The sequence below is a fragment of the Macaca nemestrina genome, chromosome 18 (assembly GCF_043159975.1).
Source record: "Macaca nemestrina isolate mMacNem1 chromosome 18, mMacNem.hap1, whole genome shotgun sequence".
NCBI classification, from domain to species: Eukaryota; Metazoa; Chordata; class Mammalia; order Primates; family Cercopithecidae; genus Macaca; species Macaca nemestrina.
This window is the reverse complement of record NC_092142.1, coordinates 72398235-72420894: the sequence shown is the minus strand read 5'-3', so window position 1 is coordinate 72420894 and position 22660 is coordinate 72398235. Positions and strand designations below refer to the sequence as shown.

The following is a 22660-nucleotide window of genomic DNA, read 5'->3' as shown; positions in this document are numbered from 1 at the left end:
ATTGCAAGGGCTCTATCCAAAGACCCCAGGGACCTCCTGACTGGGAAATTCAGCTGCCTTGTACTTAGGCCTATTCTATTTGGGCTTCCAGCAGTCTCTAATTCTGTTCATTTATTGATTCAATGAATCCTTTATGAATCTTTATTATGTGTCAACTATGCCAGGCATTCTTCCAGGTGCTGGGGCTACAGTGGGGGAAACTAACACAAGCCCCTGCCTCCAGGGCATACACGGGGTGAGGGCGGACAATAAAGGAGGTAGATCAGTATTAGGTTAGCTAGACAGGTGGGCTGTGAGATCAGGCCAGCAGGAAGGCTCCCCGTCCAGCAGGGCTCTGAGGGACAGGAAACTCCTCCTCGCTTCTCCTTTTCCTAAGGCTCCGGGGCCCTTTCCTTGACTTCCCTGACAGTCCCTATGACCCTGGCTCTGCTGTCTCTGCCTTCCCGGCTTCCCCACGACCTCTCCTGAAATGTCGGTGTTCTCCACGGTCCTAACCCGCCTTATCCAGTCCTCCTGGCTCATGCTGGGCCTTTCTGGCTGCTTCATCTACCCCAGTGGTTTCATGGAGAAAGACTCTCCCAGCTCTGTCTCTAGCTTGATGTTCCTTTCTCAGACCAGGAGCTCAAATTTACCCTTAGGCACAGGACATAAACATGGCTCCACAGATCACTCTGAAATGTAGATTATTTCACAGAAAAGGAAATAAAAAATTTAAGAGAATCAGCATTAGGGCATAGCCAGAGGTTCTCACTAAAGAGCTATTTCTCTTCCCAGCAAAGAATCTTCCATTTCCCTAAGTGTCCCATGCAGAGGTATCGAGGGGAGGGGACGACCCTGAAAGTCCCAGCCAGTTTTATCAACTAGCAGGCTGGAAGCATTTCTGGGATTATGTCATGCCATGGGTACTGACACAGGAATGCTTCCGCTCTGAGCAAGCACTCTGCTTGGTGTTTAGTATATTTTCCCATCGAGCAGCTGCTTGCCTGCTCTGAAGGTCCTCAGATAACCTGATGGAGCCAGAATTCTCAACTTTTTGTAGGAAGGCCACATGAGGCCTCCCCGCTATGGGATTCCAAAACTCAATTCAGGCCAGGCACAGTGGCTGAATCCTGTAACCCCAGCACTTTGGGAGGACTGCTTGAGGCCAGGAGTTTGAGACCAGCCTGGACAACATAGTGAGACCCTAAAAATTAGCCAGGCATAGTAGTGCATGCCTGTAATCCCAGCTACTCTGGAGGCTAATGTGGGAGGATCGCTTGAGCCCAGGAGGTTGCAGTGAGCTATGATCGCACCACTGTACTCCAGCTTGGGTGACAGAGAGATACCCTATCTCAAAAAAAAAAAAAAAAAAAAAAAAAAAAAAGATAGAAAGGAAGAAAACAACCCCCCTCCCCCAAACCCAACCCAATTTATTTTCTTCTCTGGCAAACTTGCTCTTCCTTCTGTGTTCCCTATCTAGGTAAATGACATCACTCTCTCCTGGTTTCTGGGATTGGAATCTGGGTGTGGCCATCTTAAATCCTTCTTACTCCTTCAATTCTCTACCATGCAGGTGGCTGTCAGGTTAGCCAGCCCAGGCCCATTTGTCTGCAGCTTCACTATCGCTTCCTTTACATGATAGTCAAGGGCTACCTTCCTATAGTGATTTTCTGACCATTTCTCCATAGTGTGAAAACTGTCCCAATGGCTCTTTTCCTTGAACATAAAACTTAAATTCCTAATCTTGGCATTCAAGGTCAACAATGATTGGCTTCAACCTGCTTTCCCACCCCTAATTTATGATCAGCTTCCCTGCTTTTTCATTCTGGAATGTCCTTGTCCCCATCTTTGCCTACTAACATTCTCTTGCCTCTTCAAACCTGTTTCCTTGAAAACTTCCCGAATCACCCTTGTTGGAACCCATTCATCCCAAACTTGCTCTTTCACAGAAGTTGGTATTTCTGTTGCAAATTTATTTTCCTTTGCTCTGACTGACCCCAAGTCTGCTTCTTCCCCTGCCCCCTCCAGGTGTCAGACTTCCAAAGGTGTGGGCTGTGTCTTATTCATTGTCCTGGTCCCTACAGAGGCAAGAGCACGCTGGCAGTGGGCAGGGCAGGAGACCCGGGCATGCTTCGTGAAGAGAATTCTCCTCTGGGCTATGAAGTTGGCAGCATGCTGTAGGGCAGACTTCAACCAGGCTGTGGGAGGAGAGCTCAGTGGGGCACAGAGAAGATGGGTGTTGCCAGTGGGGGTGCTGGTGACTTGGCCACAAAAAGCCGGGAGAATGGGTTCTTACCAGCCTCCTCTCCTTCCTTCATGGACTGCTCTATGGCAGCCCTGATGCAGAGCTCACGGGCCCGGATCCCTGGGACGTTGTTGCTGTCGGACACAGCTTCCAGCACAATGGAGTCGATGCTCAGGCAGGCCGCGTTGTAGTACTTGGCCATGCTGACCGCGGTGGCTGACTTTCCTATCAAAAAGACCAGTGGGTTGAATTTAATGGTGCTCATTTGCTCAGTGTCCCAGACAGAAAAGGTCTCAAGAACAGAGGTCCCTGCAAAGTGATCTCTCTGAGTGCTCTGCCTCCTTCCCATGTGGCTGGAGGTGTCAGCAGCAAAGAGAAGGAAGACCTCAGCCTGGAGTCAGGGCCGTGGGTCTGATTCTAACCCTGCCACCGATGCGTGCATGCTGTGGCAATCTGCATCCTCACTGGGTTTTCCCTCAGTTTTAAAAACAGATTCTTTTTTTCTTTTTTTTGAGATGGAGTCTCACTCTGTTGCTCAGGCTGGAGTGCAGTGGGGAGATCTAAGCTTACTGCAACCTCCACCTCCCGGGTTCAAGCGATTCTCCTTCCTCAGCCTCCCGAGTAGCTGGGATTACAGGTGCCCACCACCATATCTGGCTAATTTTTTGTATTTTTAGTAGAGACGGGGTTTCACCATGTTGGCCAGGCTGGTCTCGAACTCCTAACCTCAACTGATCCGCCTGCCGTGGCCTCCCAAAGTGCTGGGATTACAGGTGTGAGCCACTGCACCCAGTCTGTTTAAGAAACAGGTTCTATCAGATGATCTTTAAAATACTTTGTTGTTCTTCCTGTCTCTGATTCTAACAGGAAGACTTTTTTATTTTAAAGAATAACTTGTGTTGATTTCTTTTCTCATTTCAAGGTACTTTCATTCAAAAAAAAAAAAAAGCTGACAATTCAGATATAACAGACAAAAAAAGAAAAAAAAATCCATCATCTACTCATTCAGGGATAGTACAGTTAGCCTATGGTTGCTAAGTACACATGTAACTGTATTTCTTATAAAAAAAAGAAATAGGTTATGTGGTAGGCTGAATAATGGCTCCTCCAAAGATTTCCACATCCTAATTCCTGGAACCTGCAAACATATTATCTTTTAGGGTAAAAGAGACTTTGCAGATGTGATTAATCTACAGATCTTGATATGGGGGATTACCCTGGATTATCCGACTCGGCACAATATAATCACATGGGTCCCCATGAGAGGAGAACAAGAGGGTTGGAGTCAGAGCAGGTCAATCGACCATGGAAGCAGCAGGAGAGACTGGGAGATGCTATGCTGATGGCTGGGAAGGAGGAGGAAGGGGCCAGGAACCAAGGGATGCAAGCAACATTTCTAGAAGCTAGAAGAGACAAGGAAACGGATTGTCCCCCAGATCCTCCAAGAAGGAACACAGCCCTGCTCACCCATTTTAGACTTCTGTCCTCCAGACCTATGACAGTATAAATTTGCATTATGTGAAGCCATGAAGTTTGTCGTCACTTGGTATATTAGCAACGGGACACTAATACAAACTACACACCACGAGTATGGCACCCTTTCTCATGTAAAATGATATACCATGAACAATTTTCCATTCATTCAATACACCTGCATGACACTGTTTTTACTGTGGTAAAATATACATAACAGCTACAACTTAAATCATTTCTAAGCATACGGTTTAGTGGTTCTAAGTACATTCACTTTGCTGTGCCCCCATCACCTCCATCCACCTCCAGAACGCTGTCATCTTCCCGAACTGAAACTCTGTACCCATTAAACTGTAACTCCCCAATACGCACCACCCTCCCAGCCCCTTGGAAACCATCATTCTGCTTCTCTTTCTGTCTCTAGGAATTTGGCCAGCCTGGGTACCTCATCTAAGCGGAGTCATACAGCGTTTGTCCTTTTGTGACTGTCCTATTTCACCTTGCATAAGGTCCTCAAGGTTCTTCCGTGTTGTAGCACATGTCAGAATTTCCTTCCTTTTTTTTTTTTTTGAGATGGAGTCTTGCCCTGTAGCCCAGGCTGGAGTGCAATGGCATGATCTCGGCTCACTGCAGCCTCCGCCTCCTGGGTTCAAACGATTCTCCTGCCTCAGTCTCCTGAGTAGCTGGGATTACAGGCGCCTGCCACCACACCCGGCTAATTTTTGTATTTTTAGTAGAGACAGGGTTTCACCATGGGGGCCAGGCTGGTCTCGAACTCCTGACTTCATGATCCACCCACCTGGACCTCCTAAAGTGCTGGGGTTACAGGCGTGAGCCACCATGCCCTGTCCATTTCCTTCCTTTTTAAGGCTGAATAGCATCACATCGTACCATATTTTGTTTTTTCCATTCAGCCACGGATGGTCATTTGGATTGTTTCCACCTTTTGGCTATTGTGACTAATGCTGCTATGAACATGGGTGTACAAGACGCTGTTTTTAATGGCAATAAAATTCACTATATAAATGTACTGTGGCCTGATTAACCAGTGCCCCATACTGAATGTTACAGTTGCTCCCAAGTTTCTATTACAGCATACAGTGCTGCAGTGAACATTCAAGCAGTTCATCTTGTCCACATCATTATTTTTCCTAAGAAATTTTTAGAAGTAACATTGCCAGGTCAGAGTCTGCACATATATTTCTTTCTCTTTTTAAATAATTTAATGTCTTAGATTTTTTTCTCTAATATTTTAATGTTTTTAAATTATGGAAAGAATACAATTCAAACAATTCAGAGATGTATACATTCCAAATGAGGTGTCTTCCCTCTCCTTCTTAATCCCCTCTCGGAGGTCAGCAATTTAACAGTTTGGGGATAATCCTTAAGTATATGGATTATAAACAAAAGAGTCTCTTATTGCCTTCAAAAGTTATATGTGCTAACTTCACCATAAACAAAAGGGGCAAAAGAACTTATACTGATCAGTCTGATTTTGACATAGACTGTTAAGCTGTTCTTCATGAAGATTTTGTGAAAGCTGTAAAGTTCCATAAAAATGCCAGGCTTGTTATTACTGTAGTTCACACTCTAACAGGCTTTTCGCCTGCAGATGGAAAGTGACTGAGCCTCCACTAGACAGGGCTGGTGGCTCTTTCCAGGTCAGTGCATTTTTGGTGTTAACTCTCCAGTTGTCTGCGGTTTCTGCGGGTCCATCAACCATCCTTCTGTCATTCCTTTTAGTGCAACCGAAAATGGCCTGAGCCTCTGCAGGTGTGTGTGTGTGTGTGTGTGGGGGGGGTCTTCAAAACATTTCCAGTTATGTTCTTACTTGGCTTGTTTGATTTCTGCCTGTTGCCCACAGATCTGGCCTTCTACTTTTTAGGTCCTGGTTTACAACTTTTCAAGGAAAGGTTCTTCAAAGGAAGGGGTAATGAATTGTGACATTTTAAGATTCCTGGGCCTCTCAGTGATTAGAACATCAAAAATCCTCCATAAATGTTGTCTGTATGAGTGATAGTAATTGGGTCAGAACAAGATTTCACGGCCCTTCGTCAAGTAAGCTGAAGCTAAGAGAGGTGGCAGGGCATCCTCCCAACATCCCTCCGCTCTGCCGCTTTCTAACTGGGTGGCCTTGGGCAGACGTCCTTGAATTTCTCTGAACTTTGGCTTCCTATAAGTTAGGGGAAGTCAAATTCTCTTTTCTGAATGGTTCTGAAGTTTAAATAGACAAATGGATGGGAAGGAGCTCTGTCAACTGCAAATTACTATACAAATAAGATTTTTTTTTTCCACTGTAGGTGATTTTGCTCCTTTGGGTTGATGGCGAAGTTAGCATATGTAATTTTGGAGATAATAAAGGATTCTTTAACAAGAATCCTTTCTTTATCAAGGGCTCACCCCCTTGACTGGTTTATGGTTAGGAAAATATTTATTGAGAATATTTAGCACGTGATGGAAGCTTCTTTTCAATGAGGATTCACACTGCAGATATTGTTATAATTGTGAATGCTAATAGTCATCATAGTAATAATAATGATAACACCAACAGCTTTTTGTTTGAGTGTTTACTATGTGCCAGTCATCATAGTAATAATAATGATAACATCAGCAGCTTTTTGTTTGAGTATTTACTATGTGCCAAGTATTGAGATAAGCATTTTATATAAATGTTCTCATTATATTCTCATGACTACCCTATAAAATAGATAGTGTTAACACCACTTTACGGACAAGGAAACTGAGCACAGACAACTTAATTTTCCCAAAGGCACACAGCTATAAATGTGTAATCGCTACTCTATGCTGCTCCTCAAATAAAGTCATTAGTCTTTGCCATGACCACACAGCTGATGTTGCCACTCTGGAAGCCGCAGAGTTTACAGAGAAGATATGGCACCGCTGGTCTTAACCTCCCCTCAGAATTGGTGCATACCTGACAAGGGTGTCCCGTGAATGATAATGGCGATGCCTTTCCGGTTCTTGGCCAGGCGGCCTTCTGCAGAAATGTCAATGCCCAGGTGGCGAGCGATTGCTTTGCTCACTGGGTTGTTTTCCACCTCTCCAACTTCCTCCATGGAGTGGCTGTCAATGCTCTGAAGCTTGTCAGCTGCAAATTTAAAATATATGCTGTGTGCACACATGGCATGCATGCTACACAGCCAGAAGTTATATGGGTACTGATGGAAATGGGAATGGATATTTCTTTTTAAATGCTGTGGTTTTTTTTTTTTTTAATGGCAAACATTGCAGCAGTCCCCACTTGTAGTATACGAGAAGGCCCTTTTGGGCTAATAATTTGCTTATAGCTACTAACATTTATAGCTAATAATTTGTTTAGAGCTACTAAAATAAAAAAAAAAACAGATTCTTTGACTCTACTTCTATTTTGGGGAATCTCTCTTGCTGAAAAGTAGAAAGGACATTTGTGTGGAGAGCAGGATGGCTTACAGTGGCAAAATATTAGAAACGAGTGAAATCTGGAGCATTAAGGGAAATGGATGAATAAATGATAGCAAATTCCTATTATAGAACCAATACACAGTAGCTATTAAAATGATGACTTCAGTATCGGAGACTAGTCAACTATAGCCCACAGGCCAAACCTGTCCTGCTGCTTGTTTTCGTAAATAAAGTCGTACTGGAACATAGCCACATCCTTTGATTACATACTGTCTTTGTCATCATAGCCACCCTCCAAAGGCAGGGTTGAGTAGTTTTAGCGGAGACTACAAAATATTTACTATCTGGCCTTTTATAGGAAAAGTTTGCCAAACCTTGATTTATCAAATGCATTGGCCTAGAGGAACGTCTAGAAAAAAGCAAGTTGCAGGATCCTATGTGTATGAATAGTTTGTAGAGCAGTGTGCAGCCAGATATATATAGTCATCACAAATACAGTGTTTTGATAACAAAACTAGGATGACACTCTGAATTTTGTTCTGTAACTTGCTTTTCACATAATACATCTTGGACATCTTTTCATTTACTTGAACACAGGTCTAGCTCATTCTTTTTTTTTTTTTTTTTTTTGAGATGGCATCTCGCTCTGTTGCCAGGTGCCTCGGCCTCCCAAAGTGCTGGGATTACAGGCGTGAGCCCCCTCGCCCGGCCTAGCTCACTCTTTTTAAACAGCTGCTAAATAACTCCCACTGTATGGCTTTGTCACAATTTCACTAGTTGCCTACTAATGGGCATTTATGGTTTCATGTTTTTTCATCCTAAGCATTGTAGTGTGCTTTCTTCTCTGTGGGATGTCCAGGGTCAGCCCTGGAAGAGCCCAGGCATGGGGAGCAGAGTCAGGGTGTATGGGGTGGGGAAGGCTGCTGAGAGAGACCAGGAGCCACTTGGCGGCCCGTCAACATAGCCAGGGTGGATTAATTATGAGGCATGGAGCCAGGAATTTCTGTCTTTAATCTCCGTTTTGCCATTACATGCTCCTGATTTAATTTACTCACCTGGTTGATGAGGGCTATGAATGATGACTTAACTCCCTAAAGATCTCCTGAGCCTCGCCCATGATTCCTATTCTGGGGGTGGGCACAGGACACGGTTGCTTATGCCTTGTCATGGTTTATAATGACCAGCAAACGGCCCCCATGAACCCAGTTTCACAGAATCTAATTTTCTAAATATGGTTCTAACATCTTGTAAAACTTGGGGAAAATAAATGCCAGAAAATGGGCCCATAATGCCGGGAGGTCAAGAGAAGAGCTCTCTAATGGTCCAACTGGGGGGACACTGGGGAGAATGTCCCCCATCCCCATAATGTTTCTCTAAACACCTCCCAGTCTGCCGGAATCTTAGCATGAAAGATTCAGGCCTTCATTTAGTCTACTTGAAACACAAATTACTGTGACAAGAATGTATTGTATGCTAAGCTCATCAGCCAACTCTCAAGCTTGTATCCTAGTGTGAGCAGCAGATCAGAGCTTCTCCAGAGGGCAGGTGTGGTGGGTAGGGCAAGATGGGCTAGGAGCCATACTAGGAGGCTTGGAGAAAGTGACAAGGTACTGAATATTGTCTTCCTACTTCTGCTTGGAGAGAACTAGTATCAAAACATTAAAATGCTCGGTTACTTTGGAACATGATTTTTTCCAGGCTTTCCTCATCCTCCTCTTCCTCTAGATAGGTTTTGGACTCAACCAACAGGGCGTGCCACTCGTCCAGGTTGGATGTGACAGAGATCCCTCGGCTCAGCGATGTCCTCTTCGTGCTATTAGAGGTTCCCTGATCTGATGAGGTCATATCTTCCTCTTCTGCCAACGAGCAAAGGATGAAAACACCAGGGGAAGAGTTGGGAGGGAGACAAGGGAGATGGGGGCAGAAAAGAAAAAAAACGATGAAGAGGAGATTCACCATATGGGTTCCCATCACCCTGGACCATTCAACCCAAATAAACAAGAACTGCAGTCAGTCGGCTATTCCTCTGTCTCTCTGTGTACAGTGTTTCTACATTTTGACATTTGTTTAGGAACTAAAATTATACATTTGCTTAGAAAATGTGGAAAACTCAGAGGAGTCAAAAATGATGGAATTTAGCTACAAAAAGAGGTGGAGATAGACAAAGAAACGGTGACAGAGAAATTGCACTAAATTTTATCATACCAGCACAGGAGAGTTGCAACCTCTCAGACTTTTAATTTTTAATTGTTTGAAACTAAGCTTGGGGTTATATTGTACATACTGATGTGCAGCCTGCTTTCCCCTTTAATTTATCATGACCATTTCCTGTGTCGTTAGGGACAGCTATCCTTTCATTGGCCCAACACCTTCCTCATTGATTGCCCGTGTTCTATAGCATTTCAGGGGTGCAATGGGCTGTGACTGTATGAGGTGACCCCCCCTACTACAGGGCAAGACATTCTCTTTGTCACACAGATAGAAATTGAGCCTGAGGGGTTGCAGCTCTCTCGTGGCTGTGTGACTTGGGGCTGCGGGCCTTCCCTGGAAGGAAGGGAGGCAGAGAAGGACCATCTATAGCGTGAGAGCAGAGCGAGTAGAGAGAAGCACCGGTGAGAAGCAGGGCGTGCGCCTTTTTGGGTTCCCTCTGCACCCACTGATCCTGGCTTAGACTGCCTTCCATTGGGCCAAACGGATAAGTGAGCCCACAATCATGGTGTGTGAAGACAAGGGGAGCACCAAGGCCTTCTCTGCTTTTGGGAGGTCCTTTGTACATTGCAGCCCTTGCCACCCCTGCCTTGGGCTGCTGGGCAGTCTCTCTGATGGTGTGTCTCTCCTCGCACTCTCTTCATGACTGTGAGCTCTCAAAGGCAGGGATTCATTGCATTTTTGATTTTTTTTTCCCAGCACTTTTTTCACTAATTTTTTTTCCCAGCACTTCAGTGCTTGCAACACAGTGGGTCCTTGTGATGGGCTTAATCGTGTCCCTTCCCAATTCAGATGTGGAAGTCCTAACCCCCGAGTATCTCAGAATGTGACTGATTTGGAGATAGGGCCTTGAAAAGGTAATTAAGGTAAGATGTGGTCACATGGGTGGGCCCTAATCCAGTAGGACTGGTGTCCTTATGGGGAGAGGAGATTAGGACACAGACACACACAGAAGGAAGACCAGGCGAAGACACAGGGAGAAGACAGCCAACTGCAAGAAGGGATTCAGAAGAAAGCAACCCTGCTGACACTCAGCCTTGGACTTCTAGCCTCCAGATGTGGGAGAAAAGAAAATTCTGTTGATTAGGCCACCCAGTCCCTGGCATTTGCAACGGCAGCCCTAGCAAACTCAAGGAACGTGACTAGGAGACAGGGTGGGTGGCAGCTGCCTTCTCTCATCTTCTCCTTTTAAGCCAAACTAGTGGTCTCTGACTAGCTTCTATTTCCTGGACAATGAGACAGGTCCAATGGCAGGAAAAATTACTCCATTCAATCCATTAATGCATTGACTCACACAGCACCCATTTCTTGGGCACTATTGGGTCAACTGCTGTTCCATGCACTGGTTTTACACGTGGGAAATATTTGATCAATGCCTTTACAGGGACTTCTTGGCTAATGGTGGAGGGAGCGTGAAGAAAATAATTACATGTATGACTGTTACACAGATGAAAGCAAGTAAGAACAAGGTGGGTACATTTCCAGGATGAGGTTACAGAGAAGCAAAGAGAAGACGCATCCTCATAACTCACACAGTCCCACAAGTCAGTGAGGAACCTTTATGGACAAGCACACAAGAGCCCCTGGGCAGATGATGGGATAACTCAGGGGTGGTGGGCCAGAAAGGGCACCATTCTGAGAGCACAGGACAGCTCTGCAATTGGAGTTTGGCCTGAGGACTATGGAGGGGTTGGTCTTTTGCTTGAGGGAATGCCCACCCCCTGCTTTTAGGGCACCAATTTCTACCTTTCTACATTACTTTGCCTTACCTAGGTGTACCCATTGGAGGCAGTGGTTACCATCATGGACTCTGGAGTCAGAGAGCCCTGGGCTGGAATCCTGATTCTGCCACTTAAAACTGTGGACCTGGCCTCCCCGCACTTCAGTTTCTCATCGGTACGTGCAAAGCCCTCAACATGGCATTCAGCAAGTGTTATTCCATCTGCATTAGCAGTTTTTAGGTTGTACTACCCAAATTGGGCCCTAGTGACAGCAGAATGTGTTCCAGCCTATGCATCTATAAAATGGGGATAACACAACCCATTTTGTAAGGGTTAGAAATAAAATACACAAGGCAGACAGCGCCTGCCCGGCACCTGGCAGGTATTCAGAAATGGGTTGGTCCCACGGCAGGGGTAGTTCAGGGGGGCGAAGGCAATGGTTGGCACCAGGGGTTCTCCATGTTGAGTTCTCACCATTCTCCTGTGCCAGATTCTCCAGATATTTCGCCCTCATCTGCTCCTCTTTTGACTTCTTCATCTCCTTAAAGTACTCGTACAGTTCTGGGGGCAGCTTCTCCCCAGGGTTGCGGGGAGGCAGCAGCAGGGTGTTGTAGGAATCATAGCCCTTCAGCTTCCGCAAGATCTGCTCGAGGGGAGAACGGGAACCCTGTTGGTCTCACTAGGAATCTCCCTGCAGGTCACTGATTTTGTAAAACTTCTGCTCCTGCCTGAGGCTGAGACTTATACAAATACTTTCTGGATTTCAAAGAGTGGGGCCCTTTGGAGAGGTCTCGGAAGCAGGGCTGAGCTCTGAGCCTGTGGGGATACATGGATCTTTACTTTGCTCCATTTCAGCCTAGGCATTTCACATGTGGAAATAAATTTTCTTCTTGTTTTAAGAATAATATATACTCTTTTCCTTTTTTTTCCCATGACAAAAGTTCAGACCTCCATTATCTACCTTGAGTGACACATTCATTCTTAAACAATATTGTGGTTAGCAATTTTACACTAAGTAAGGGTGTGGTCTCATAAATAGAGGATCCGGGGAAAAAAAGAGGTAAAATAGTATTAAGTATGTGCACGTGTGCACATGTGTGTGAATGTGTACTAGGGCTGCCAGGTGAAATACAAGATGCCTAGTTAAATTTGAGTTTCAGATAAACAATGAATAACTTTTATTTATTTTTTTTAATTTTACTTTTTTTGGAGACGGACTCTTGCTCTGTCACCCAAGCTGGAGTGCAGTGGCCCGATCTCGGCTCACTGCAAGCTCTGCCTCCTGGGTTCACGTCATTCTCCTGCCTCAGCCTCCTGAGTAGCTGGGACTACAGGTGTCTGCCACCACGCCCGGCTAATTTCCTTTTGTATTTTTAGTAGAGACAGGGGAATAACTTTTTAGTATAAATATGTCCTGTGTAATATTTGAGACATACTAAAAAAATTTGTTATTTATCTGAAATTCAAATTTAACTAGACAGCCTGTATTTTTTTCTCCTAAATCTGGCAATACTAGAGTGTATTTATAAGACACAGTAAAATTAAGTTTTAAAAAGCATTTACTTCTTCTACAACCTGATTTATTGGTATCAAAAATCTGTTTTGTTAGATAATCCTTCTTCAGGATCCCCATTTTTAGTTATTTGAACACCACTGCTAATAAGCTCCATGTAAAATAAGATCCATGTAAATTCTAAAATTTACATGGAAGGGCAAAATTAAAGTACTAATGAAAAGGAATAAAAGAAGGGTATTGCCCTACCAGATGACAAGCCTTATTAGGAAGCTGTAGTAATAGACAGAGTGGCAATGATGCTGGGACAGACACACTGACCAATGAAATAGAAGAGAAAGCTCAGAAGTGACCCATTTATTTATGGAACTGTGATAAAGGATACAGGTGGCATAGAGAATCAGTGGGCAAAGGAGGCAATATGCCAAAGACTGGCTGATGCAGGGCACAAAGGCCTGGCAAACAAGCAGCAACTGGGGCAACTCCAAAGGGCCAACCCAGCTCCAGAGCTTCCTATGCGATTAGCTGAAGTCTCTGTTGCCATCTCATCACAGTTCATCTCACTCCACCCAACTCTGCTGTCCTATTCTTCACAGATGTTCCTGAGAATGCCCCCAAGAAACCTCCCACATGCAAACCTCAGGTCTTAGATTGTGCTTTCCACGGAGCCTGACTCTCAACAGAAGGTGCTGTGCCAACAGAAGCCACTAAGGATCTCATAAGAATCTGCCCCATAGGGGCAGGTCCCCATTCTGAGAAAAACTTCTGGGAGCAGACTGCAAACTAAGCAGGCTATCAACATTGGAAGCAAAGAAGACAGAAGATTCAAAGGCTGAGTGGGGGACGGTCCAGAGAAAGCAGAATAATCCCCCCTCACCTAAGCCACCTTCAAATTCCTGACCCACAGAAAGCACAAGATGACAAATGTTTACTGTTTTAAGTCAGTAAGTTTGGGGCTAATTTATTATGCAGCAAAAGATAACAAATACAGCGCTGGGCTTCACGGACAGCAATACCTTATGAGGAAACAATGGAGCAACACATTTAAAATAGTCAAGTCAAGAAAATGTAAGCCAAGAATATTGTATCTGATCTTCAAAAGTCACAGATAAATGGTTATGAATGTTTGAATACTCAGAGAATATCATTCCCATGATCCCTGCCTGAGAAATCCACCAGAGAATGAACTGTAGATAATCCAGAAGTGATTGGAGAAGCTTCATTGTAAGCATTGGTGTTGGGCATTCAATATGCTTAGTGTAAAACTAAGACTCCACGATGGAAATTAAGTCCTGACACCTTAATATTATAAGCTCTGACAATACAGATAAAATACAAGTAGCAAATATGGGGGAAGGATACATGAGATGACTACTCAGCTGGTATTAACTGGAAATAAAATCATTTTAAATTAGAAGATGGAAAGGGGAGAGGGAAAAAGAAAGAGATTACTAGCTAATTTTAATATTGCTCATAGGAGGGAATTAAGAGGCTGTTTCAAAGAGTAGGACACTAAGGTTATTAGACAAAGGTGTAGCTCAAGGTAGGGCAGCAGGGTGGGGAGCATGAGATGTGGATCTGGGGGAGCTGCTGGAACACAGTACAGAGGCCTCACCATGCTTATGGATAATAGGACTCAGTAGTCTTACTATTAGTGGGAATATTGATATTACTATTTTGAAGCTATTTATTAATTATTTTATTTTATTTTGAGACAGGGTCTCACTCTGTCACCCAGGCTGGAATGCAGTGGTACGATCTTGGTTTACTGCAGCCTCGACCTCCCAGGCTCAACTGGAACTCCCACCTCAGCCTCTCAAGTAGTTGGAATTATAGGCGTGTGCCGGCATGTCCAGCTAAATTATTTTGTACTTTTTTTTTTTTTTTTTTGGAGACAGAGTCTCACTCTGTCACCCAGGCTGGAGTGCAGTGGCACGATCTCAGCTCACTGTAACCTCCGCCTCCCGGGTTCACACCATTCTCCTGCCTCAGCCTCCCAAGTAGCTGGGACTAAAAGCACCTGCTACCACGCCTGGCTAATTTTTTTACTTTTTTATTTTTTAGTAGAGACGGGGTTTCACCTGTTAGCCAGGATGGTCTCGATCTCCTGACCTCGTGATTCACCCGCCTCGGCCTCCCAAAGTATTTTGTATTTTTTTTGTAGAGATAGGGTTTTGCTATGTTGCCCAGGCTGGGCTCAAACTCCTGAGATCGAGCAGTCCTCCTGCCTTGGCCTTCCAAAATGCTAGGATTATGTGTGTACAACTGTGCCTGGCTAAATGTATATTTTATACGATAAATTGATAAGTAAGTTTATATCCATGATTTTCAAGAGAAAGCAGAAACAAATGTATCATCAAAGAATTTAGATAAAATCCTATAATCTTAAATTGGGATTTGAAACATCATTATGTGTTATGATTTTTTTCCCCTCTTAAAAATCACATTCCCTAGTTCTATTTACTAAAAAGACCTAGAAAGTCACAATCCAGTGAACTTGAAGACAAGATAATAGAAATTACTTACTCTGGATAACAGATAAAATAGTCTTAAAAAAAAGAGAAAAGAGCCTTAAAGAGCTATAAAACAGTAACAAAATATCTGAGTGTCATTTGAGCCCTGGAAGGAGAGCAGAAAGAGCATGAGGCTGAAAAAGGTACTCAAATGAATAATGCCTGAAAAATTTCCAAATTGGAAAGAAGATAAAGATCAACAGATTCAAGAATCTCAGCAAATCCCACACTGAATAAACCAAAAGAAATTTATGCCAAGACACATTATAGTCAAACTTCTGTAAACTAAGACACAGAAAAATTCCTGAAAGCACTGAGAGAGAAATGAAATCTTCCCTAAAGAGGAAAAAAAAATTACTCAAATAATTGAATTTCTCATCAGACCATGGAGGCCAGAAGAAAGTGGCATATATTGCAAGGGATGAAAGAACCGTCAGCTCAGAATTCTATATCCAGTGAACAAATCCTTCAATGATGACAGGGGAGGTCAAGGCATTCTCGAAGGAAAACTAAGAAATTTCTATCCGCAGGCATACCCTAACAGCAGAGCTAAAAGTAGCTCTCTAAACAGAAAGTTAAAAATAAAAGAAGAAATCTTGGCATATCAGAAAGGAAGAAAGGACAGAAAGAGTAAAAAGAGAGACAAATATAATACATTTTCCCTTTCCTCTGGGGTCTTCAAATGTATGTTCAGCAGTTGAAACAATAATTATAGTGCTAGCTAATATAAGAAAAATATTTAAGACAGTTATATTAAAAATCAGAAGGCTGAAGGGAGTTAAATGGAGGAAAGTTTTCTAAATTCCACTAGAACTGGTAAAATGTCAATACCAGTTGATTATAATGTTATGTGTAGATAACGTAATACCTATAGCAATAACTAAATGAGCTATACAAAGAGATAAAACCAAAAAACACTCTGAGTAAATAAAAATGGAATTTTAAATAACGTTGAAGCAACTGACAGGAAAGTAGGAAAAAGTAAACAGATCAAAAAACAATAAAACATGCAATGGTAGACTTAAGTCCTGACATAGCAATAATTACACTAAATGTAAACTGTCTAAATATATAAACTAAAGTCAGAGATTGGCAAAAGATATTTTTAAAAATGATCCAATTACATGCTGTCTACAAGTAACTCAAGTTCAAATACAATGATATTGGCAAGTTGCTACGTATGGTTCTTTACTGTTTGAATTTTAACCATGAACATGCATTAGCTTTTCAATTAGCTGCTTAAAATGTCTAGGATTCTACTCAGTTCAAGGGAAGTAGCTCAGAAAAGGCTCTAGAGAAGTAATCACTAAATTGACAAGGAAGAATTCAAGGGGAAAAAGACAGGAAAGGCCAGGAGGATGTTATTGCATGCAGAGAAAAGAGCATGAGTACGTAGCAGGGTCCAGCACGTGTAGAAAAACAGAGTTTGGCTTTGGCCTCTGCTCACCTTTTCTTCTATGAGATATTGCTGATCAAATTCTAAGGAATAAAACTCAATGGGGAAGTTGCAAGGATTCTTCACTATCACCTCGGCCTCGTCTCCAGGTGCACAAAGTAGCAGTGGCCCCAGATCCAGGACTGAAGGACTAAATTCCAGGCGTGGCTCTAGACCTTGCCCACGTGCCAGCAGGGTAAGCTTTTGAGCACTCTGGGCAATCTGAAACACCAGGGTTTGGCTGTAGAATTTCTGGAAAACATAAAAACAAAACAAGCATCTGAATTTATTTCCACTACATGTCATGTAAAACAAAACACCGCTGAGGGGAAAAAACTTATCTATTTAGATTAAGAGAGAAAACTTATAATAAAATTGCATAGGAGTAATTTGCATTACTGAATTAATATAAGTACTGGCTATTTCGCATGGCAGGCATTGTACCAAGTGCTAGATATCAAATACATTCTGGGTATCTGGCATTCCAGGACTTGTATCAAGTGCTTCATCATGTGTAGCAAGCCCTCTGAGTGTCACTGTCACATCCCTCGGATCTTCCAGTGTGCTCAGACTTCCAACTGCCACTGTCTGCACCTCTGGGCCTAAAGGTTCTCATTTCATGGACCCTGCTGCTCATGGGCAGGGGAGGGCAGGGCAGAAATGCCAGGGAAATGATACCATCTGGAATTAGTTATCAAGCAATGACTCTGGGGATTTACGGTAAAAAGACCCCAGCTCCCTTGCTCCTGAGGAGTGATGATTCTGAAGCGTGTACTTTGCGTATTTTCCCAGAGTTTGGCAGAATGCCAGAGCTGGGGCATTCAGTTCATCAGATACAATTACAACCAGATACTGGTCAGTAGTGATATCATAACTACTCATATGTTTTCTCAAAATGGTACCCAAATCTACTTTCCATCCCATAGTTCCTAGTCTGATTTCACTGGGGAACCTATTAAACACGCAGATCCTCACATTCCATCCCTAGAAACTCTGACTCTGTAGGGGCAGAGTAAGGCTGGGATTCAGCATTTTTAACCAGATGCCTAGGTTATTCTGGTATAGCTGGACTTGTGGCTTGGTTTGAGTGGAAATTAGGAAAAGCACAATTTGAAGACCTCCTATCTTAGCTTGAAGGGGAAAAAGCAAATGGATGGAATGTATACAGACATACACACAGAAATATCTATTGCTGGACACAGTAAGATAAATTATTGGCTCAGAGGGGTTTCTATATAGTTATGGGCTTAGTACCTTATGATTCAAACTTCTATATTTTAATTGCTGCTTATGGAAATCTTTCTAAAACATTTCATTCATTTTCTTGAGCATGTTATAAAGCCTAAGAATTGTTGGTCTGGATGTCATTGATTTCTTGGCGCTGCTGATGTTGATGATGATGCAGATATATGGATTGTATGGCCTGCAGGGCTAACCAATTCCTTGTATACAGCTAATAAATTTATCTCTTAATTGCTGGAAACATTTTATTAACTTTGACTAATTCCAACTCAACATTCATGAAACTGCTTGAACAAACCTTTTTTTTTTTTTTTATATATATATATTTCCCTCATTAAGTAATGGAAAAAATCCACAATCTTGAGTAAACCCTTTGAAAATGTTAAGACACTTTAAGAATGACAAACATATTACTAATTTTCTTTTAAATGAACTGGGAAGATTTTGATAATGATAAAAACATGGGTTTTATTTTAGAATGAGATAGGAAGTTGTTTGCTTTTTCTCTTTCTCACTGAAGCTGCTTAAGCACTTCCTCAAAGCGATTACAAGGAAAGTGGGAGTTAACCATAGCTCCTCTATAAAACACAGATCAATTTTTCTTTTAAAATAACAGAATAGAGAAAAATATATTTCCCAAGTGCCTTAGGTTTTGAATAAAAGTTTTTCCAGTGCAACCTCTTGAGATTCTCTCTGGTTCTAAGATTTTATTAATTTTACTATGTTCCTGGTCAGAAGTAGCTTTGAGTTGATTACGTTCACAAAAGAAACATTTATGAGGCTCCAGGAGGCCATCTACCGGGACGTACTTTTCACAACTACTGATGATGATAGTTATTGAGAGACTTACTTACATAGAGCAGCATGCTGTGTACTTTATTCAATACTGTGCGTTTAATCTTCAAAATGACCTCAGGAGGTAGTCATTACAGGTTGACAATAAGTTATCCGAAACCCAGGGGCCAGATACTTTCAAATTCAGATTTTTAAAATAGTAAACACAGTGTATATACCCTATGTTACCTAACACCCTCAGCAGGGTCTGGGGCAGGTCCCCTGTAATCAAACACATTAATGGTTGGTGGCAATGTTTGACTCTGAAAACTAAGTGGTACAAATAAAGGTTAAATGGTCTCATGTCAATTCAGATGAGATTTTTCTGCCAAATGAGTTGTGGTCCGAAGCTTATGAAATCTCAAACCCCCCACCCCTAGTTTTGGATCTTATTGGGTTTCAGAATTTCAATAAGGGACTTTTGATATACAATATTACTATTTTTTATTTTATTTATGAGTGAACTGAGACTGAATGAGGCTAAGTAATTTCCTCAAAGACACACAGCATGTAAGTGTGCAGAGGCAGAAGGCTACTAAACCCGGCCTTCTGATAAAAATTGATATTTTAGTCCGTTGATTCCAGACCACCAGGCCACACAGCTCCTATGTGAACCAGAAGTGCTTGAGATGCCATATTCAGAAAAGCCAGGCACAGGTCACTCAAAGCTTCCCTTGAGACCCAAACAAGCATGGACTTTGAGTAAAGCTCAAAGAGGTCCAGAGAATCAAAATGAAGCCATGTTTCTTTAAAGCTCACCTCTTCTTTCGGCATGAATTTCACCTGTACGTTGGACTTCTCACCAGGATCCAGGACTCCAGAAATGGGCTGGATTTCGAAGATCCGGGTCTTTGGCTTTAATTCAGCGCGTAGTTTCTGTCTTAAGTACTTCGGCATGTGTTTCTCCAGCTGGTTTACACATATTAGACAATTAGATCACCTTCTATGGAAAATGAGCTCATTTACCTTCCACTCACACAACCCACATTTCCTGAGAACCTCTCAGGTGTCAGGGAATGTGTAGATACCAGAGGTACAAGGATGAATAAGACATTCCACCTGACAGCATGGCCTGATAGGACCTCAAGCGCTGGGCTAAGGGCCCAGGTTTTATTCAGGAGGCAACTGTTGCCACTGAGTCTTTGAGCAGGAGGTTGAAATGATGAGCGCCAAGGCCTAGAGTTACAAATCTGGCTGAAATGGAGATGGAGAAAGGAGGACCAATGGGCCACAGTTCGTTTACCTTGTCAACAGGCTTTTGGCTCTGGACAAACCATTCACAAGGCACTTGGAGATGATTGGAAAGCTGAATAGTTTCCACCAGGCACTGTCCACACTGAATTGTGGCAAAGTCCACTTTTCCATGAGAGAGAGTCATGGTTGGAATGGTCACCTTGGCTTGGAGACGGATGTGAACTGTTGGCCCTCCAACCACCTGGAGAGGGTATAAACTGCAGTTATCATGTGGCATGGGTTTGGTGAAAACAAGAATCACAGTTCTGACATAATAACCGGATTATCTTAGGGCGATCAGCAAGCAGAGCTGGAAACCTGCAGGGCCGGGTGGGCCCAGTGGTGCCTTGTACCTTGATGGGCAGAATGACTTCTTTGCTTCCAACAGGAAGATTGGCCCCCTGTGAGTCAAACCTCACTTCAAATATTTCCGTTTCACAATGAGGCAGATTCTTTACACGATCTAGCTTGGTACTGAATCCTGGACCAAAACAAAAAAAATTTCTTAGTGGGAAAGAGAAACAGCGAACAAGAGCTGCTCTAGAGAAAGCCCCCACTGGGTCAGAATGACTGCTCAAAGGATCACTGAATAGCCCAAGAATCCTTTTAGCTGATCCCAGAGGCACAAATGCTATTCCAGGAGGATTGTACTGATGGGTTCCTTGTGAGAAATGACCACGTGCAATAGGAAAGGGTCTCCCCAGCCTGGGTACCTGTCTCATGAAGGACACGCTTGTCTGCGTGGAATGACACTGGAAAGTGACTGGTGTTGGTGATCTTGATGATGTGGGTTCGGACGTCGCCAAGGATGATGTAGCCAAAGTCCAGGATGTACTCTGGCAGCTGGACTCTGAAATGGTTAATAGACTTACTAGTCCCTTTCAAACCTGGAAGTCTACTTTTCCAAAAGTGAAGGAGTCTGATTTTTTTTTTCTACCTCTTGTGCACAATTTTATTCTCCAGAGTGGAGAACAACGAATGGCTACGCAAACAGAGACTAGAAACAATGTTAACTCCCCCGGAGATTCACATTGCTGTTTTGGCCATTATCTCAGAACACGTTCAGTGTGGGCCCTTATAGACCTGAAGCGGAGCCTGTCCATTCGACATAGCTGTATTGTTCTCACTTGAAGAGGCAGAAACCTGCCCGGATGGCTTGATGCTAGGGGATGGCGGGTAACTGAGATGAGTGGATTTCATTCCGAGATGATCAGCCAGTGTTTCAGGGAGCTGCACGAGGCAGCACTGCTTGCTCTGCTACACTCTGAAACAAGCACAGCACAGAAGGGCGGTCACTGGAAACCACTCACTTGGCCAGTTTGCGGCGACTCCGATGGCTGAAGCAGGTGTCATCCATAGGATCGGGGGTGGTTGTTTTCTGATGTTCTAGGACATAGCTTTGGACTACAAGTCTTTCTACCTCCATCTGGAGATGAGCACTTACCTGAAGCAAGAAAGAGGAGCAAGTCAGCAAATTCTTTAGGAACAAGCATTCTCAACAGGGACAATATCATCCCCAAAGAGGCAAAAATTAGCTCTTGGAGGGTGGTGGAAAATATCTTAAATATTACAATGATTTGTGACCCCCAAAGGGCTACAGAACAGAAACAGATACACAGTATGTTTAAGGCATTAAATTTTTCCTGGGAAGGGTGTGGGGAGGGTAAGCAAATCAGTATATCCATACCATGGAATACTCAGCAGTAAAAGGGAATGAATTATTATTGTTATTATTATTATTATTATTACTTTTGAGACGGAGTCTCGCTCTGTCCCCCAGGTTGGAGTGCAGTGGCGTGATCTCCACTCACTGCAAGCTCCGCCTCTCGGGTTCACGCCATTCTCCTGTCTTAGCCTCCCGAGTAGCTGGGACTACAGGCGCCCGCCACTGCGCCCGGCTAATTAATGTATTTTTAGTAGAGACGGGGTTTCACCATGTTAGCCAGGATAGTCTCGATCTCCTGGCCTCGTGATCCGCCCGTCTCGGCCTCCCAAAGTGTTGGGATTACAGGCGTGAGCCACCGCGCCCGGCCGGGAATGAATTATTGAGGTGCACAACTTGAATGGATTATAAGGGCATTATGGGGAATGAAAAAAGTGAATCTCAAAAGGCGATGTGCTGTATGATTCCATTTATATAACATTCTTGAAATAATAAAAGGCTGAACAGATGAGTGGCTGCCAGAGGTAAGGGACAGGGAGAGAGGAGTGGGTGTGGTTATCACCTAGTCACATGTAAGGCCAAAAACAAATGGAAAATGAGGCTTAGTTCTCCTTGTTGAAAATAAGGGAAGAGACTTCTCCTCCTCCCCTTTGCTTAGAGTATTTAGTTTAGAACATCTGTAATTTTAAGTTCTTTGAAATGTTATCTCTTCGAAATGTAGATAAATCTTTTAAAAAGTGAAATAAGCCTCTTGCCAGCTTTAGGACCCAGAAGTGTCTTTCTTAAGAACCTGGGAACCATCTCTGTGACATGTAATTAACAAGGAAGAGGAAGTCCCTAGTCCCAGTTTCTGGGAGAGGATGGGAGCCTAGCTTCCATGGGGCCCTGCTAGAAAGATAAGTTTGTTTTTCCTTTGGATAAAGCCAATTAGCTAACACAGTTGGTCACCTCCATTACCATGTCGATTTAGGATAAACTATGTGTGACAAATGATGGTGTCAAGTCCTCTTACTTGAGACTAGCCATTATTTACTCTGAGAACATGAATGAAATGGCTTGGATCTGGTTGGCTCTATAGGAGGGGCAGACTTCCTTCTGTCTTTGCAATCTCTCAGCAGATTGCCTGTGATGTGCATTACATTCTGGTTTAATGCTTATTCAATAATAAAATTGTTTTCTTTCTCTTCTACCTTTGTGGA

General features: G+C 43.2%; 1 protein-coding gene across 13 annotated transcripts in view; it reads right to left on the bottom strand.

The window, feature by feature from the left end:
- Positions 1 to 22660, bottom strand: part of LOC105491299 (HYDIN axonemal central pair apparatus protein) — a 468775-nt gene that overhangs the window by 138581 nt on the left and 307534 nt on the right. For 12 of the 13 annotated variants that reach the window (XM_024795897.2, XM_011757559.2, XM_024795901.2 and 9 more), the window contains 10 exons: positions 21109 to 21242; positions 20512 to 20648; positions 20152 to 20279; positions 19809 to 20000; positions 19325 to 19474; positions 16502 to 16741; positions 11503 to 11671; positions 8776 to 8955; positions 6633 to 6806; positions 2276 to 2449 (listed from right to left, as the gene is read on the bottom strand). In XM_024795897.2, coding sequence (XP_024651665.2) covers positions 2276 to 2449; positions 6633 to 6806; positions 8776 to 8955; positions 11503 to 11671; positions 16502 to 16741; positions 19325 to 19474; positions 19809 to 20000; positions 20152 to 20279; positions 20512 to 20648; positions 21109 to 21242 — 1678 coding nt within the window. Of the gene's footprint in view, positions 1 to 1969; positions 2178 to 2275; positions 2450 to 6632; positions 6807 to 8775; positions 8956 to 11502; positions 11672 to 16501; positions 16742 to 19324; positions 19475 to 19808; positions 20001 to 20151; positions 20280 to 20511; positions 20649 to 21108; positions 21243 to 22660 lie in introns of those variants that run through there. The other variant, XM_071084900.1, reaches the window with a different exon arrangement.